We start from the raw sequence: 19,397 nt of genomic DNA, 5'->3' as shown, positions 1-19,397 counted from the left end.
CGACCCAGTGCCCAAGGAAGAAGAGTAAGGGAGAGTCTTCCGAGACTAAGGCAGCGCCAGCACGGGCAGAGAAGGAAGTTTTGACAGACGATGACTGTGCCATGAGTGCACACGCACCACTTGAGCGGAAGTGGGGAGACATCGAGCTGTAGTCAGGCGGACTACAGGCGATGAGGGGTAGGATCCTCGAGGTATCCAATCTCTTGGATTAGACCTTGCTATGGGAGCCCCGACGAGGAGTAGCAGGACTGGTTGGGTGGGTAGAGATGGATGCGGATGGAGCGACAGAGAGAGCTATAGTGTAGGAGTCCCAAGACAACACAAGCTAGCAGGCTGCAACAGTGCAAGAGGCACAGGAGTGTTGCACCAGTGCAGGAAAGCATAGAGAGGTGTGCAACGGTGCGAGATGCAAGGAGTTGTTGTAGCAGCGGAGAGGTCAAAGAGGGAGCACTTGTCAGCGGCAGAGGGAGTTTCAGCATCAGTGGGTGTTTCTAGCCCAACAGGGAGGTCAGTTGGGAGATCAGTTACTTACTTCTCAGTAACTGAGTTGCAGTGCAGCAGTGGGCAACACGATGCAGCATGATGAGAGGAGGTGCAGTGCGGATGCAGTGCTGGGAAAAAGGACCAGCAGCAGCACGGATGCAAAGGGAGTTGTCGTACAGATGCAGCAGTGGCAGTGGCAGAACCATGGGCAGCTGTACAGGAGGCAACAGTGCAGAGGATGTTGGGCAGGAAGGCCTAGCATCAGCACAGGTACCAATGTCGGATGATCAGAGTAATACTCAGTGAGGAGTATTGCTAGAGCACAATCTTCACTAAGAGGGAGTGTTGATTTGGGGTAGCATCGGATGTGCTCTAGCCACGAAATTTGGTGGAGAGGTTGGGGCACATGAGATCTCCAATACCCAGAAAGGGTTTGGGCAGATTTTAAACAGATTAGGAGATATTAAAATAATTAATATTTTTAATGGAGTCCCTAAGTCTAAACTTAGGGAAAATAAAATATTAATGTGTATTAATATGAATTTGTGTTAGAGTGGTCCAAAAGACATGGATCAAGCCAGATCTAATCTTAGCCGTTGATTAGGGACTTAATCTTGGTCGTTGAGATGTCAACAGGAAAAGTATAAGAGGAGGCTTGAGGGTCACTTGGAGAGCACACTAGATGATCAGTCATTTTATTCTCTAGAGCGAGGTTTGCTAAGAGAGATAGAATCAGTGATCGAGAGAGCAGTTGAGGGGCATTGAGTACAGAGGAACAGAGAAGGCAGAGATTGTGCCGGGAGAGCAACGCAGCAGCCAAGGAGGGTGATGCAGAGCCAGCAAGGGCTCACGCAGGGCCATGCAGAGGCAGCCAAGTGCTGCACAGAGCACCAGAGGGGCCAGCGTAGCTGACGCAGAGGCTCCCAAAGCTGACGTAGGGCCTCCTGGGGCTGACGCAGGGCTAGCGTGAGACATAGAGGGTCTGCCGCAGTCCAGATTGGGTAGACGTTGGGGTTGCAGGAGCAGTTTTGTGCTGAGGAGTTGCCGGAAAGGTTTTCTGGGGTTTCAACCTGGAGATTTCTCTCAAAATGTGAGGTATAGTTGCTAAGGAAATTCTTTGTTGGGTAGGCCAGTTACGGCACCCAGATTGTACTCTGATATTGCTTAATAAGAAAACCCTCAGATAACTGCACCGGTTTTCCCGCATTAGGTTTTTCCGAGGACATTGGTCCAAAAATAATGGTGTCATTTGGTGTGTTTGTTCTTGTTTCTTTTAGTTGCCGATCTGTAATATGTTGAGCATGCACTGGTGTTTATTTTCAGTATTTACATTGTAAATAACTTGTTAAGGAAAATAACAAGTAGGTAGGAATAAATCAGATAAAGTGCATGGAGGGTTTCTAACTAAGTAAACTTAGAAACCTTAACATGAACTGCATTCCCATGTGGGCCCCTCCATCAAGCATTTCGACCTCCTACCTTAGCAAATCAAATTTCCCTCTAAGGAAATGCGTACTTCATGTGGGTGTGGCACACACATCCCACAAACAAAAAGATTTTCGGCCTCCATCTGCTAAGTTTGAGTCCAAAATTCTGTGGGTCCCATAATAAACAAAATTTCCAAAATTGTGCAAGTAAATTCATGGAAATTATTCTAGGAAGGGACATTACAGTCCTCCCCTCCCAAATGTTTCTTGTTCCCAAGCAACTGCAATGTTGGATGTTGAAGTATGTGCTCACCCTCCCAAGTGGCATCCTCATCTGGTAAATTTCTCCAGCGTACCAAATATTCCCTGATGGTTATGATCCTCAACTTCCTTTCTCTAGTCTCCAAAATGGCCTCCGACTACACAAGATGTCGCTCATCATTTATTGGAGGTAACTCTGTGGCTGCTGTCACTTGCTGTCCCAACACCTTTTTGAGGCATGAGATGTGAAAGACATTGTGGATCTTGCTTCCAGTGGAAGCTCCAGCTCATAGGCCACCTCTCCAACTCTCCTAATCACCCGGTATGGCCCATAAAAGCAGGGTTGTAGTTTCTCGTCCCCCTTTTGTTGTAGCGTAGACTGTCTATATGGCTGTAGCCGCAGGAAGACTAAGTCCCCCTCAAATTGCCTCTCAATCCTGTGCTTGTCTGCATACACTTTCTGTTGATTCTGGGCTGTCAGCAGGTTGTCCTTGAGAGCCTTGAGGATGTCTTGGCTCTCTTGGATCCAATCTTTGGCCTTTGGGGCCTGACTGTCTCCAAAAACAAGGTCAGCAAAAGACAAAGCGTCATAACCATACAAAGCGCGGAAAGGTGACATACCAATGGACATGTGGTGGGTGGTGTTGTAGCAATACTTGCCCAAATGCAACCACTAGATCCACGACCTCTGTTGTCCGGTCACATAGTTCGTAGGTAGCCCTCTAACCATTTGTTGACTCTCTCGGTTTGGCCATCCATCTGTGGGTGGTAACTGGTGCTAGGGGTGAGCTCAGTGCCCACTAATCGGAAAAGCTCCTGCCAAAATGCTCCCATGAAGTGACTGTCCCTGTCACTGACTATGGTCTTGGGGAGACCATGCAAACGAAAGACCTCTCTGAAAAACAGCTCCGCTACCTGTGAAGCAGAATACCGGGTTGGGATAGCAAAGAAGTGTGCATATTTGGTCAAACGATCCACCACCACGTATATACAATCTCTGCCCTACACCATAGGAAGGCCTGTGATAAAATCCATAGAGATACTTTCCCATTTCCCCTCAGGAATGGGAAGTGGTTGCAACAACCCGGCCGAATGGGTCAACTCTCCCTTGTTCCTCTGACAAGCCTCACACTCCTGCACATACCTCAACACATCTCCCTTGAGGCCTTTCCATGTGAAGCACTCTCTGACTGTCATGTACGTCTTTCGGAACCCTTGGTGTCCCGACAATGGAGAGTCATGGGCTATGTGGAGAATCCTCTCCCTCAACTGTGAACCCGACACCAAGAATATGCGTCCTTTGTAGTATATGACGTCAACCATCACCCTGTAACACTCATCAGCATGTGCACCCTCCAAAATCTCACACGCCTGCCGATCTTTGGAGTACTCCACCAACAGCTGTGCCTTCCAATCATGACAGATGCTCATGAGTGAAAGTGTCGCAGGCCTCCTGGATAATGCATCTGCTACCACATTATGTTTGCCCTTGACATACTCAATATCAAAATCGTAGGCTTGGACCTTGCTAACCCACCTCTGCTGCCTGTCATTGAGGCCCTGCTGCCCCATAAAATGGCGAAGACTATTGTGGTTAGTCTTCACTCTAAATTTGTTTCCCACTAGATACTATCGGAATTTGGCCAATGCATGCATAATGGCCAACATCTCCTTGTCGTAAATAGAATACCACCTCTCATGCGGGAGGAGCTTCCGACTCAAAAGCGATGGGGCGACCGTCCTTTGATAGTGCTGCACCAACTCCCTCACTTGATGCATCGCACTCTAAGGTAAAGCGCTGAGTGAAATCCAGGAGTGCTAATATTGGACAACTGCTCGTCACCTCCTTGAGGCGGTCAAATGCTGACTGTGCTTTATCTGTCCAAGCAAAGGCCACCTTCTTGGTTAGATTTGTGAGGGGAGTTGCCAACTGTGAGAAGCCCTTCACGAACTTCTTGTAATAGGTGCATATGCCCACGAAGCTCCTCAACTCAGTCACATTCTGAGGCACTGGCCAATCCCGGATGGCCCTGATCTTCTCCTCATGCACCCTCACTCCATCCTCCCCAATAATATGCCCCAAATAACGCATCTTTGTCAACCCAAACTCGCACTTTGACAACTTGGTGTAGAACTGCTGCTCCTATAAACTGCGTAACCACCTCCAAGTACTGTAGGTGCTCCTCCTAGGTCCTGCTGTAAATCAGGATGTCATCGAAGAATACCAATACAAACTTCTGCAATTGCCCGTGGAACACATGGTTCATGCAGGACTGGAAGGTGGCAGGTGCGTTGGTTAGCCCGAAGGGCATAACCAAGAACTCAAAATGCCCATAGTGGCATCTGAAGGCCATCTTGGGGATGTCCTGATCCCTCACTCTGATCTGGTGGTACCCCGAACGCAAGTCTATCTTAGAGAAGTACTTGGCTCCTCTGAGCTCATCCATCAGCGCATTAATGCGTGGAATGGGGTAGCGGTTCTTCAGGGTCTTCTTGTAATCTATGCACATGCGCAATGTCCCATCCTTCTTCTTCACCAGAACAATTAATGAAGCAAAGGGGCTAGAGCTATGCCTAACATGCCCAAGTGCCAACAACTCCTGAATGGCTCGCTCAATCTCATTCCTGTAGGCCTTGGGATGTCTATAAGGAGTGGTAATAATCGTTTGTACCCTCGGCTCTAGCTCAATCGTGTGCTCATTTCCTTTGTTAGGTGGATGCCTTGGTGGTATGTCCCCAAACACTACCGGGTGCCTGTCCACAATGGCCTGTATGTCGGGGGTGTGGTGGTTTGGGCTGTCCCCCAGCCTCTGAAATCCTCAACTCCACTGCCCATGCTATGTCCCCATAAGTCAGCCTCCATCCTGTGCGTTGAAACTGTCTGTGGAGGATATGAATGCATACCCTGAAGAACAACCAACTTGCATTCGACCCGGTAAACTCCATCTCCAACTTCGTCCAATCCGTAGTGACCCACCCAGTGGAGTAGAGCCACTGGACACCCATCACCACATTGGTGTCCAGTACATCCACCACGAAGAAATGATCTGTTACTAAGTAACTCCCCATGGTCGTTGTCAAAGCGGGGACATATCGGGTACACTGCATGGTCCTATCCCCCAACACTAGGACCGAAAACCCCTCAAACTCCTCTGTAGTGATACCCTACCTTTGAACCATCTGTGCATTAATGAAATTGCGGGTGGCCCCATTGTCTACCAAAACTGAGACACGTTGCCCCTCCACTGTGCTTCTGATCCTCAGGGTAAAAAATTTGGGAACCCCACGCAAAGAAGCTAAGACTCCCCCAGATGGTGCGAAAGGTGCTCCCCCAGGTGGTGGTGGTGGTGGTCCCCTCTCTGCACGAGTCTCGCTGTCACCCCCACCTATCTCCAACTCCACATCATCCTCCTGGTCACTATCAGAGAAGACCTTAATGTAATGGGCCTTGCCCACCGTGCATCTATGGCCTAGTGCCCAAGGCTCTTGACAAGTGAAGCATAGCTTCCTCCTCCGGAGGTCTCTCCTGGTCTCCTCATCTAACTGCCCATGCCCCTGGTTGCTCGTTGTGGTGGGGGCCTCGTGTCATGCCCCTTTTGTGGGTAGGGAGCCCGTGATGGTATGGGTGCTCAAGTCTTGGGGATTGCCCCTTGCAAATCCCTAGCACAAGTCACAACCTCTTGCAAAGTAGTGGGTCTGCGAGATTTCACCAGTCCACGCAATGGATCAAGCAATCCCTCTACAAATGTGTACACCCTCCTCGCATCGAACAAATCTGGCACCATGACTGAGACCCTCAAAAAATCTGATATATACTGCTCTGGATGGCCAATTTGCCTAAGTTGGGTCAACTCTCTGAAATGAGCCTCCAGATCAGTGTTACTTGGGAGCGGGAGCGGGAGCGGGGAGCGGGAGCGGAAGCGGGAGCGGGAGCGACCATTTTCAGAAGCTCCCGGTTTGGGAGCGAATCCCGGAGTGATTTTTTAAAAATATATATATTTTTTATATTTTTTAATTTTTGATACATATATGTCAACAAAAACATGTAGAATGATGAAATAGACATAAAAAACATAAAAAAACATAAATTGATCATTGAACCATATCACATCAATCATCTAGAAATTATAATCGTCATCAACCTTAGTAAAATAATAAATTAAAATAACATTCAATTCAATAACATTTATCATCATTGATCACCAAAGTAACAAGTTGTACTTGTAAGCCAAGTTTAACCATTACAAGAAGTAATATCGAAGATATTTCTAAGTCCTAACTTCTAACTGTTAACATGATATGAAATGTTAAAAATTTATAAAATGAAACATGAATAATGAGATGAAATGAAACAACTTTAGTCTTTCACAAAGCATCATATTCATAATTCACAATCATTACCAATGAGTTATAATTGCCAAGGCCCAACTTCAAACTTCAAATTTTCATTGTCACAGTGATATAATGTTTACAAAAAATATCATAATGTCATAATGATATGAAAGAGTCAAGAGTCAAGAGTCAAGGACTCAAAACTCAACACTGAACAGTTATGAAAACTAAAGTGACAAGTCTAATAGAAACTAAAAAAGACAAGTAAACTGTAAATCTACAAGTGGCCCTTGCCACGAGAGTCTCCAGGAGTATAAGTAGGTCTTGGCGGTCTTCTAGGAGTCTCCCGCCCAGACCGACGACCAGAACTAGAGCCTCCACGCGAGGGTGTCGATGGAGGTGGCGACAGCAATGGAACAAGACTCGGGCCCCGAGAACTGCTACTGGATGGTGGAGGTGGAGGTGGCATGGCTGCTGCAGCTGCTTCAGCTTCATCCCGTACAAGCTCATCTTCTAGTTCTTCCATATGTACAATGCCATCCTCCAAATTGTCGTCCTCAGGGTGATTGTCCCAAATTTTATATGTGGGATCTTCATTAGCCCGATCACAGTAATGGCTCAACAACCTCAAATTGTAGTGCACATAAACCAAGCTTTCTGCTCGGTTTTCGTTGAGCCTGTTTCTTTTCACATTATGTATATAACTGTAGGTGCTCCAACACCTCTCTGCAGAAGAAGAATTTACAACCTGTGCAAGAACTTTCAATGCCAATTTTCGCAAAAGTCCGTCGCCGCCATATGTTTCCCACCATGTGAGAGAATCAAATTTATCTTTGTCGTCCATTGCATGGAAGTTACCATACAAACCACTGCCAGTGAAGTATCTGCCTATTTCAAGGCGCACAGCTGCACATTCCTCCCTGTAAGGCACCAACTTTTCTAATGCATCCAGATATCCTTTAGTTACCTCTCGATCTAAATGGGGTTTGGTCCTAACACCACCCCCTGCTGCAGGTTTGCCCAACCAAGAATCTGAGTAGTATTTTGGCGTAAGGATATACGCCAAGCAATGTAGTGGAAGGTTAAGCCTTTTCCACCGTTCACACACACAATCGTGAATCAGATTGTACAAGTCGGGATCTCTGTTATTAACAATGTCTTTTATTTCCCCCAACATGGTATCCATTTGCTCATACACCTCGCCAATCACTGGTTTGTCTGTATCTGCAAACCGAATCATGTTATAAATTGGCTTGGTGAAATCCAATACCTGTCTCACAGTTGTCCAAAACTGCCCATCAAGAGCGGCCTCCTCCACCGTTTCAAAACCTGCAATGTCAGCTACATTTGTAGCCCTTTCCTTTAACACCTGCCAATTTGGACTTGATACCATGCTAGCTAAACCCTCTCTTACCTTCAAAAGGCGCCTGAAGGTGAGGTAATAGCTACCAAATCTAGTCCTCGCAATCTTCAGCAACTCCAATCTCGAGTGACTGCGGAAAAGGCCATGGGTATTGCTATGATTTGTAATAAATTTTATCATTTTTTTTCTTCTCTTGTACAAATCACCAATCCATTGGTATTGTTCATTTTTGTTTTTGACAATATCATGCAACAGAAGGTTCAATGTGTGAACCAAACATCCAGACCAAAATATGTTCGGGTATCTATCCTCAATAATTGCTCCCGCTGCCTTACAATTAGGAGCATTATCAGTGATGACTTGGATGACATTGTATGGGCCAATACGCTCAATTGTTTCAAGCAATGCTTCTGCAATGTTGATAGCGGTCTTGAACTTGTCTGAGTAATCATGTGCAGCTAGAAAAATGGGACCACTTCGGGACACAGCAAGAACACTTATCAATGACTTGCCTTTTACATTTGTCCATCCATCAGATACAATGGACACCCCATTGTCAGTCCAAGAACTTGTCATTTTATTCAAAGAATGTGATATTTTTGCTTTTTCATGATCAAGGCCAACTGTTCTTGCCTTGTCATACCCAGGGCTCTTGTATCCTTTAGGGGCATCATTTATGGCAGAAACCATTTCGTGCCAATAAGGTGAGCGTAGAACATTGAATGGTATCCCATTTGCATAGAGGAACCTGTAAATTTTTGAATCCACATCATTCCTACACCCCTCATCAAGGAAATCTGATATGGTTCTACGGCGTAAAGATGATGACCCTGAGCCTCCATGTCCATATCCACTGCCTTGGGAGGATGCTGAAGGAGTTCTTTGTGAGCTTTCAAAGAAACCCCTTGATCTTTTTGCTTTGTATTGGGTGTCCTCCTCTTCCTTTATGTATTTGGCTCTATCTGCTGTTGACACCGCGTCACAAGTTCTGATTCCTATTTGTTTCTCTCCATCCCATGCCCTTTTCCCGCAAAGGTGTCTTCTCAAACGGGTGTATGAGCCTGTGAAATCATTGTTGCAATGGGGGCAATGAAATTTAGTGGTTCCACCCCCTCTCCCTGTTTCAGGCCTCTGAACATATTTCCACAATGGAGTTTGGTCTTGTTTAGTTTTTTGACCCTCATGTTCACCCTCCACATCCTCCTCACTGGGGTTTTCACCTATTTGACTTCCTCCGGCTTCTTCATCCACCTCTTCAGTTTCAGGCCCCCTCCGTTTCCTACTCTCCACCACCATAATAACCAGAAAAGGGACCAGGAAGAGGAAAATGCCAATAAAAATCCCCAGGTCCATCGTGTTTGATGTTTGTAGGGTTTGAGTCTTGAATCTGCAAATTAATTTAGTTTATTGGGATTAATTCATTTAATTTATTAATTTAATTTAAATTAATGATCTTTAAACTCAAACAGGTAAATTAAACTAAACAAACTAACTAAATGATTAAGTTACTTACCTCTGCAAGCTTGCTCCTCGCTCCTTGGCACTTGCTCCTCGCTCCTCAGCTCTGGCTCCTTGCTCCTCAGCTCTTGCTCCTTGCTCCTTTGCTCTCAAACTCAAGCTCAATCTCATTGAAATGATTTTGTTTTGGCCCATTGGGCTTATAAACCCAAAAAAATTAGTTAAATTTTTTGTTTTTTTCGGGTCCGCGGAATTTTTTTCCACCGAACCGCTCCCGGAGCGTTTTTTAATGCCCGGGAGCGATCGCTCGGGCATTAAAAAGCGCTCCGGGAGCGCGGGAGCGATCGCTCCCTGAAGCGCTCCCTCACAGACCAGGGAGCGCAAATTTTTTTACGGGAGCGCGCTCCCGAAAATCGCTCCCGTCCGGGAGCGATTTGGGGAGCGCGCTCCCGACCCGCTCCCGCCCGGAGAGCGCTTCGGGAGCGGGTTCGAAGGGGGGGGGGGGGGGCGCTCCTCCGCATCACTGCTCCAGATCCCTCCTATCAAAACGCTCCACCACTCTGTGTAAAGTCCTCATAAGAGGTCATGCTGGCATGCCCCAGAATGGTCAAGCCATGAAACCGCCAGTTGTGTGCCTCTCCCTCCAAGTGCAAGGTAGCCATTTTGATGGCTTCCACTAACATTTGATTAAGCTAGAAATAGGTATCCAACTTCTCCACCCAAGCCTGAGCTGTGCACTTGGTAGATCCATCATACGTGGGAAAATACATCGTCCCAATGGTACGCTACAACTCTGAACTCTGCGGGTTAGACCCCCCACTGTACCTTCCCTTCTCGTTCTGCTTGAGCTGGCAGTAATCCCTGAAAGACAAGGCTGCTTTGAAATCTTCCCCCATGGACTGCCATTCTCTGAAATAATCCCCCATGGGCATCTGATCATCTGACCCACCCTGCTCACTCGGTCTTGAAGGTAAAAATGTAGGCAGTGTGGTCCTGGTTGGCCCACTGGTGGCTGGTGAAGGGTGGTCATATTGTTGTGAGGCTCCTGAAGTCTCCCCAAATAGGAACTCACGATGGATGCTCTTGCCCCTATTCTGCTGCTTGAGTTCCTCCAGCATCTCCTTCTGCCCTTTGGCTAGATCATTCATGACCTTCAAGGGGCTGTCAAATGCTGCTTCCTCCTTACTCCCATATTTGCCACCACTACTGCCTTCCCGGGTGTCTTAGTATCGGGTGTAATCTCCAATCCCTTTCCCTGCTCCGGTATCTCTGCTTTTGATAGGTAATGTTTTTCCTATCCTCCTCGTTCATAGGAGAGATCAACCACGACTAAGCCAAGAATGGAGCTCCGATGCCACTGTAATGTTCCTAATTAGGAAAATCAATGATAAACAAAGCAATCACTGACATGCATTCACAAAATTCAAAAATATAAGTAAACACCCATGTGATCACCAAAAAACACCATCCAACTAAGCCATTTTATTATATATTTGGTGCAATAGTACAATGGGTATGGAAGGAGTGCACTTGGGCTTGTCTCAATGGCAAGCTAGACAAGACCCAGGTTGGAGAATACAACGCTCAGATGCTAGAATGAGCTGCCATGAAAATGCCTTGCGCTGCCCAAGAGGAACTGCACTGTCTGCTGGAAAAGAACTGCTGAAAGACCCACTTCCGGTGCTCAAAAAATTCTGCAAAATTAGCCCTGGGCTCTTCTCAATAAACCCACCAAAACCTAGAAAGGGTTTGGTCTAGTTCTGACCTCCGAAAATTGAACCCAAATACCACATCCTCCTCAAACTGGCTGGAAAATACGGCCTGTCTGGAAATTTGCTGAAGCAGCCCTCCAGTCACCCCAAAAATGCTGAATTCTACTCCCCGAATGATTTCGTCAAACTCCCAGGACAACCTAGCTCCCAAATGCCTCTCCTCGGACCTCAACCTCCCACGTGTGCCCAGACATTAGCTCATACACTGGCCCTGAGTAAGAAGAATTCGTCCTGCCTTAATGCAACAATCTCTGGCCCCAAAACTCCTCACCCAGCTTGGACTTCCCCTAGACTTGCTAAGCAAAATTTCTCCCAACAAATGCCACCCGGAAGATAGCTGAAATAAGTTGTATGATTTACTCCTACTGCGTCCTCTTGGAGCACGAAATTGGCTGAATGAATGGCTGTACGATGTACCCCGAGCTCCACAAATCCTCCTCCAAAATGACATGATTTTACCTTCCTAGTGTGGCACTCGTATTCCACCGAAAGAAGGGTGAGCTCTCCCCTTGGAAAGCTCTGTGCTGAACAACACTGTGACCCGGCTAAGTAGCTCGAGCAACAAGAGAGATATTAGATTGACAAAAGACCCCAATAGCTGCTAGGCCCCTTCTATTTATAATTTTTGAGCTGCCTTCCCATGTGGGCCCCTCCATCAAGCATTTCGACCTCCTACCTTAGCAAATCGAATTTCCCTCTAAGGAAATGCGTACTTCATGTGGGTGTGGCCCCCACATCCCACAAACAAAAAGATTTTCGGCCTCCATCTCCTAAGTCTTAGTCCAAAATTTCGTGGGTCCCATAATAAACAAAATTGCGAAAATTGTGAAAGTAAACTCATGGAAATTATTCTAGGAAGGGACATTACATCAAATGTTCAGCAGAGAGGTACAATGTCCAAGTACATCAATAACAAGTCAAAGGTCAAATCCTTGACTATCCAAACCAATTATCCAATATTCAGTCAAAGATGAGCCCAAGAGTCAAATCTGGTCCAACTTGAATTATTTATTTTTTGTTCAAAGTCAGCAGCAGTCAACACAGCCCTAACCAGCCCTTGGTCAATGTTCAAACCTGCTCCAAAAAGTCCGTCAAAGCAGCAGAAAACTCAGCCTCCTTAGCTCAGTCAAACTCAGTCAAAACAGTCCCAAAATATGCTGCTGAAATTGGTCAAAGTCAAAGTCAACCCTGTGGTCAATGGCAGCCTCAGGTATCTGGTCTAAGTGCCCAGAAACACTCATCCTTCTCTCTCCTTAATTTAGCCTCCAAGAACAGATCCAAATCCCAACTCAAACCAAGCCAAAAACCCAAAGTCAGCGCCGGTCAAAACAGTCCCAAACAGAAGTCAATGCTAGTCAACATATTTTCCTCTCCTTTTCGCATGTGTGAGCTCAGACCTGCGATTTCAGAGCTAATTGAATCAATCAAGAGAATATATGATGATGTGATGCCTCCAAGTGATGTGACATTGGGTGTATTTATATGTTGTTGTGGATGACGAATTTCCTTTCCCAGGCCGACTTGTACTTTTTGTGATGATTTGGTTCTAGATTTAAAATAATTTTTGCTTGTGCAAATTAAATTCTTTCAAGGGCTAGCAGGGTCTCCAGAGGGCGAGGAGGGCTTCCCAAAGGAGGGAATTTCTCTCTGAGCTGCCAAATTTCAACATGCAGCAGGGCTGAGTTTCTGGGCATATTCTGGGAGACTGAAATTCAGCCTAGGTAGATCAGAGAGGGCCAAAGTTGAAGAGCAGAAGATTGACTTGACAAGAGGGCTTTTTGACCAGGTTTGACCATAGCATTTTTGGTCAGTTTGACCTCATAGTTGACTAGCAGTATTAGGTGTATCTCTTGTTGAACTGAATAATTTCTCTAAGGAAAAAGGTTTCTGGGTTTTTCCAGTGTAAATCTCGTGTTCTCTGTGTATTGTGATCTCTACTGTCCTTATGCATTTGTAGTTTAATTTCTGAAATGTAATTGCTTAATGATAAACTGGAAATGCTAAAAGAATATCTATATCATTAGAAGTAATTATCAGTGTTTCAGAAATTAGTGCTTGTATCTATTGCACTTGAAAAATCAACACAACAGTCACTGGGTAACAAGTCCCTTGGGTCCACTCCTTCACTGACTTCTCTATTCATTCTGATATTGATACTGTATCATATTTATATATACTCACGTAGGCATAATAAACAAGACAAAACAGGACAGAGTATATATTGGATCATTCATTCATGCATAGTGTTTCAATATATAGTGAACATGGGAGATGTATTTAGAGTAGATTTGATAACTCCCAAATACCTAGCTTCTCAGTTTAGTCATCAAAGGAAGGGAGTTAGTCATTTACTATGACTTCATTATGTAAGAAGAGAACATTTAATAATGGCCTAAGTATGACCATAATTTCTAACACCCTCATGCTAGTGGATTTTATCTACTTTGATGTCTTTGCAAAGGAATTAGGATGTTGGTAATGACAAAGAAAACGAGTCCTGTTCATTTTGTTAAGAAGGAAAATTTATAAATGACAATCTTCCGACATCGTTTCTGCTGAAAGTGGACTATTTTTTGGGAATTATTGACTTGCTTGCAAGGATCACATAATATTGGGTAAAGCTTACTATGTTATCCTGAAGGTATTCATTGTCTACCACACATTAGAGTGGGAGGGCCAACAGTTTATTTGGTGATAGACTGGCCTTCTGATAAAGTCTGCCATGACAATTGCTGGCAGTTTCTTATTTTCAAAATACTATTGCCATTCTCTGTATATGGCAAAGTGGAAATAATCTAAAAGCTCATGCTGCAGTTTTCCCAAAGTACTCTGAGACATCGAAGAATTTTATGACTAAACACAATGGAGCTAAGGTATAATCTTGTCAGTTAATATCTTCATTTTCTCCCTTGCTATGCATTTTGTTGGAAGTTACCTTTTCTGTCACTAGAAATTTTTTGTTGTGTGATCCTGTAAATACTGTTAATTTCCTGGTAGAAGTTTTCTTTGAAAGTTTATTTTGTGTCACCTCTAAATGTGCACAATCCACAGGACATTGATGAGTTCGGGAGGAATCAAAGAAATGAATTAGAGGAATTACAAGCTTTACTTCAAGAAAGAGAAAATAATGGACCTGGAGATGAACCCAAGAGGGACAGTGAACAAGATTCACTCTATTTATCATCTCTGGTAACAGTGAAGTTAGAGGATCTAGAAAACAAGAGAAATGAGCTGGTAGGTTCTTGTCTAGCATTATTAATGTAAGATATTTAAAAAACAAAAGTAGGATGCATATGCATTTTTTTCTACTCTCAACACTAAAGTACAGGCCTAAGCAATGGTTGATATTTTCTCTAGAAATTGTGGGAAGAAAAGTTAATAGAACTAGAGGAAAAGTGGACAATCATGCAGCATAATCTAGCACAACAACTGTCACCAGGTATGGTTGATGTTTACGATGAGGATATCTCTCTCTCCCTCATTTATAGGAGGCTTATTGGTCTTAGTTATTACCTTGTGAATTTTACATTAAAGTTAACAGTGAAATCTATTTTTTAAACTTTATTTTCTGTCTTTTGAAATGTACAATATAAGCCTGTCTTTTTCATTGAATGCAGCACAAAGGGAAAAGGAGTTGGAGCGTAGACTGCGCAGCTTGACAGAGCAACTAGTGACCAAGCAGGTATTTACAAATAATCTAACAGAAGGCTTTAAAGCAGTCATTTTGTGTGGGCAGAGGATTATGTGAAGATATTGTTCACAGCTGTTCAACTATAATTCCCGAGTTTAGTCCCAATGAAGAACATAACTTTTTCCCCTAGGGATGCCAAGGTTCCATTCTGATGAGACATTTTGTGCCTATGGGAAACTGGGCCTAGGAGAAAATGTAATAGCATATCATGTCAACCAGAGATGAGAAAATTGTCACGGGAAGGGCGGGTTCATAATGTATCTAAATTTTGGTGGTGATAATACATTGATGAAGTATAGATTTCTTGGTTCACCTGCAGTTTTCAGTTTTCAGTTTGAACTGCTTATTATTTAATAAGTTTGATGTGGAAATCCAAAATAGGCATGCCTTTGATAATCAGAAATCATAAATAAATGGCTGCAATTTGTTGGCAAAGAAATCAACCTTGGCTATTGTGTTTTCCTCTTACCCCCTTTTTGGAGAATTGCTAACTGGATCATAAGAAATCCAAATACTAAGCAAGTTCAACTATTTAAAGGCTTTCTTGGATTCCTATATAGAAGTGTATAGCATCTCATTAAAAACTGTAACCGTGGCAGGCACAGGCAGAAGCATTTGCGAACGAGAGGAATGCCCTTGAGTTCCAGTTAGAAGCAGCAAACGAGACAAGAAGGCAATTGCATCTTGTGAATGCGGAGACAAACTTTAAGAGAAACAAAATAGGGAGTTCTGGGATAATATCAACAATGACCCCTGCAAGTGGAACTTATGACATCAGCGAATCAAAGGTGCATTCTGAAGTTTCAAAAACTGCAATCTGTCCAAGGGTGGTTAAAGCATTTCTAGAGAGTGGAAGCAAGCTTACACAGGCAGTGGATGCTTTTTGCTTCAAAACAGGAGGCCATCGGAGATTTATGCTGTTCCGTTCCTTGATTGCTGTGTATATCCTAGCCCTTCATATTGTTGTGTTTATTATAATTTCATTTGCACAGTTGGGTCGATAACATTAAGATTTTAGGAAAAAAAGCTTCTATGTAGCATGGTGTCTTATGGATGAACTTATGTTATCTCTATAAACAATTTATTTCCTGAACACTTTGGTTGGAAATAATTTGTAAAATTATCGAGGAAATCCATGTCAAGAAACTACAAAGACAAGTATTTTATCAATCTCCCACAGCAATGTTGCCCATAGTGTGAATGCTATGAATTTGTTTTATCATTTTTTGGTGAAAGATGATAGGCTTATTTAACATTAATTATTATGCTCTCATATATATATAAATAAGTAATCTACATGTTTTGGTCTTTGAGGGGCTCTCAGACAACAAGGCTTGAAGCCATTACAAGGATTTACTAATTATGAGCTCAACATGTCACATGCGAGAATTGAATATGGGTGGGGAAGATAACAACATTTCTCCCAACCAACCAAATTACATCCAACTGACATATATATATGAATATGCAATATGGAATTTGAATTTTTTGGTCTATGTTTGGACAGTTATCATCCTGTTTTGAATTGTATGGTTTAAAGGGGCATCTTTCTATTGGCTGCTATTAGTCCGTTTATAATATATATTCAGTGAGAAGGGAAATTATTAAATACAAATAAGATAAATAAAAAGACAAGGACTTTTCCGTTGGGCCTAATTACCCTTAATAGTAACTACGTTTCATTTGCTGTAATTCTACATAATTTGTTTTAACAAGTTTGTTCCTCACATTTTCTGGGATTTTTCAGTCCCCCAGTTTTCTCTAAAGTAACTGATTTAGGCATCAAATATAAAGTGCAACATACAAGGTGTTCATTTAGATCAATATGTTCGTAGTATAACTGAGCCACTGGGGCACTGGATGGAAGTGTCTAAGCTTTGCACATCGTCTGGTTCTAAACCATTTCTTTCGGGACTCTACTAATTCTAAGTTTTATAGTTGATCTTATAATCCACTCAGTTTAAACTCCATGGTTATCATGTAAGCTGTCAAGGACGTTTAGTGCTAAAAGAAAGACAGTGCGATATGAAACTTAGCCATTTTAGATGTCGTGGTTTACTGCACTTGGATGACGTGCAATTCAACAAATTGTTCACTCCCTAAAGTTTCTCATCTATGAGCACTTTTTCATTTAGAGGATATAATTGTTGACGCATGATCATATGCTAGAAATATATTGTGCTGTTCTAGGCATCATGGTTTATTGTTGGGCAAATTTCCTATTCCTCTACTTTACCTTGCCACTTTTACTGGAAATCTATTGAGTTTTTCAAGGCATCATGGTTTGTTGTCGATCGGGCAAATCTCCTATTCCTCTTCTTAACACTTTACAATTGAACTTCACATAAAGGAGATAACCATCATCATATATCCATATATCAAACGTCTTTGGAGCTTTCAAGAGCTAAAATGTCAAAGGAAAACTTAAATAACATATATAATTGACAAAAGCTGTATTTGGTTATGTTGACTTGGAGATTACACTTAACTAAGTGTCCTAATGGATTTGCCATGTTGCAATATGTTGCACAGTTCTTCTCTCACGGACCTCTTTTAATTTTGTAGTTTGGTATGCGAGATTGTAGATAGAGTGGCATATGTGGCATTTATAGATGGCCATTGAAGGATATGATCAAATACATATTTCAGAATGCCTTTATGATACTTCTAAAATTTTCCCACAAGCTTTCTACAAATCTAAGAAGGTAGTCAATAAGAAGATGAGATTTATAAGGGTCAACAAAATAATTGATGGGGCCAAATTTCATCCAAATCCTGAAATAGCCTCCTCACAAATGCACTAGAGTGAGATAGGTCTAAAGGTGGTAGAGATAAAATGCGAAACTCAATAACAAGTGTTGAAAAATAGAAATACTTAAGTGTGCCTATGAGAAAGATGTCGTTCACAAGAGATAGGATAAGATAAGAAAAAATGTTATTGTCCAACAAATAACCATAAATAGGTCAATCAGAGTGCTAATTACAATTATAACCATATATTGGAGGAGCACAAATTGACCCTATATAAAAGACAAGAAGAAGATATAAATAAGATCTACCTAGGGAAAAGAAAGTGTTGTTGGGAAAATTGAAGTGATACATAAAACTGCCTAGGGTGACAATAAGACTTCCCTAGAGGGATGCCTTGGAGGAGGAAACAAGGGGTAGAGGTGGGAATGTGAAAATTAAATGCTCTTAGGTTTATAACATTTTGTATTTAGATCAAAGGTTTGAGATGAGATAAGACAAATGAGAACTTGAGTGAGGTGTCCCTTCCAGAGGGGGCTATAGACTCACAAAATAAGGGCACACACCTTGTTAGCACTATATAAATTTTATGCAGGCTCATGGGCATTGCCAAGTTATTTCGTAGTGCCTAAAAATTTGGCCAATTCGTAGTGCTTGAAACTAGTTGTTGGTGATAATTTTGTCAACGACAAAATTATGGAATTAGGGCTAATTGAAAGGGGTTTTATTTAATTCTTATTTAAAAAATTTAAGGGGCTCGAAGGCCTAATTGTTCTTCAAATCCACCACGCACCAAGTGCCAAACTTGCAAGCCAACACATAGGAGTCAAGCACTCATCTTTAGTCACAACACAAGCCAAGCATCAAAGCCAAGGGTCGAGCCCACAAGGGGCGTTGCACTATGTGTTGAGGGTGATTGAGAGCGTTGGAACATATAAAAAGCAATAAAATTGTTTACACAATCGATGTGGGATATATCCTACGGTGTAAATAATAAAAATAAACGCAACACTGTGTGTGTGTTATAACCCTCCTGCGAGCTAATAAAAGATAAATAATAAAAATAAATGCAACACTGTGTGTGTGTGTTATAACCCTCCTGTGAGCTATTAAAAGGGAAGGCACCCAAGTGTGTTGTGTGGATAGCTCAGAATTGGTCATGTTCAAGTCATCATGGTAAGTATAAGGCCATTCAAACACCCAGGGTTTCGTATCCAGATTTCATAGTAAGAGTTGCAAGGTTCGTGTTAATATATGGACAACCAAATGCATAGTAGGAAGCAATGTTTTGGAAACATTTTGATAAAGTGCAGACAATCAATCTGTCAATGCTATTTTTGTTTCATTTTGGATGAGTGCTGACAATTAAATTGTCAACGTGGATTTTGCTCTGTTTTAAGACAACGTTGACATTTAATCCATCAGCGGTTCCCAATTTTTCTCCCGATATGATGCACACTAGTTAATCCATCAGCACTCGGGAAAAGACTATTTTTTAAGGCAACAAGGAACAATTTGGAGCGGATGTAGACCATGGAAGAAGGATCCATGTACCAAACTCCCATTTTGGTGGGTGTTGGCTTGATGGGCCCTGACCTAGGTTCAATGTTAAGTAGTCAAGAAAAACCCTACACTACTGGCCCTTTCGGCATCAATCTGTGGAGTGTGGAATGAAGTCTCACCCGAAGCAGTATGGGGGAATGCAGGAACCAAGTTTCCGCACCCTGAGATGGCAGTGATATTGCTTATACCCTAATCCTTCCTTCGCGCAGATTAATAATCCTTTTAGGGCTTATCGATATACTTCCCTTAGTCGTCCTCTGGACCTCTGCGAAAGTCTACAACTGTCTTTTGCTTACCCT

At 43.0% G+C, this 19,397-nt stretch overlaps 1 protein-coding gene across 1 annotated transcript in view; it reads left to right on the top strand.

Annotated features, from left to right (window-relative positions):
* The window catches only part of LOC149167840 (golgin family A protein), a 101,322-nt gene extending 85,341 nt beyond the window's left edge, over positions 1-15,981 (top strand). Inside the window, exons 3-6 of the mRNA XM_089433187.1 lie at positions 14,148-14,330; positions 14,454-14,535; positions 14,714-14,778; positions 15,387-15,981. Coding sequence (XP_089289313.1) covers positions 14,148-14,330; positions 14,454-14,535; positions 14,714-14,778; positions 15,387-15,791 — 735 coding nt within the window. The 3' untranslated portion in view covers positions 15,792-15,981. The remainder of the gene's footprint in view (positions 1-14,147; positions 14,331-14,453; positions 14,536-14,713; positions 14,779-15,386) is intronic.
* The last annotated feature ends 3,416 nt before the right edge of the window (positions 15,982-19,397 follow it).

Source organism: Pinus tabuliformis, chromosome 5_1 (genome assembly GCF_031772625.1).
Source record: "Pinus tabuliformis cultivar Carrire ecotype Pingquan chromosome 5_1, CPIR1, whole genome shotgun sequence".
Taxonomy (NCBI): domain Eukaryota; kingdom Viridiplantae; phylum Streptophyta; class Pinopsida; order Pinales; family Pinaceae; genus Pinus; species Pinus tabuliformis.
The sequence above is the reverse complement of the archived record's forward strand: the minus strand, read 5'-3'. Positions and strand labels throughout refer to the sequence as shown.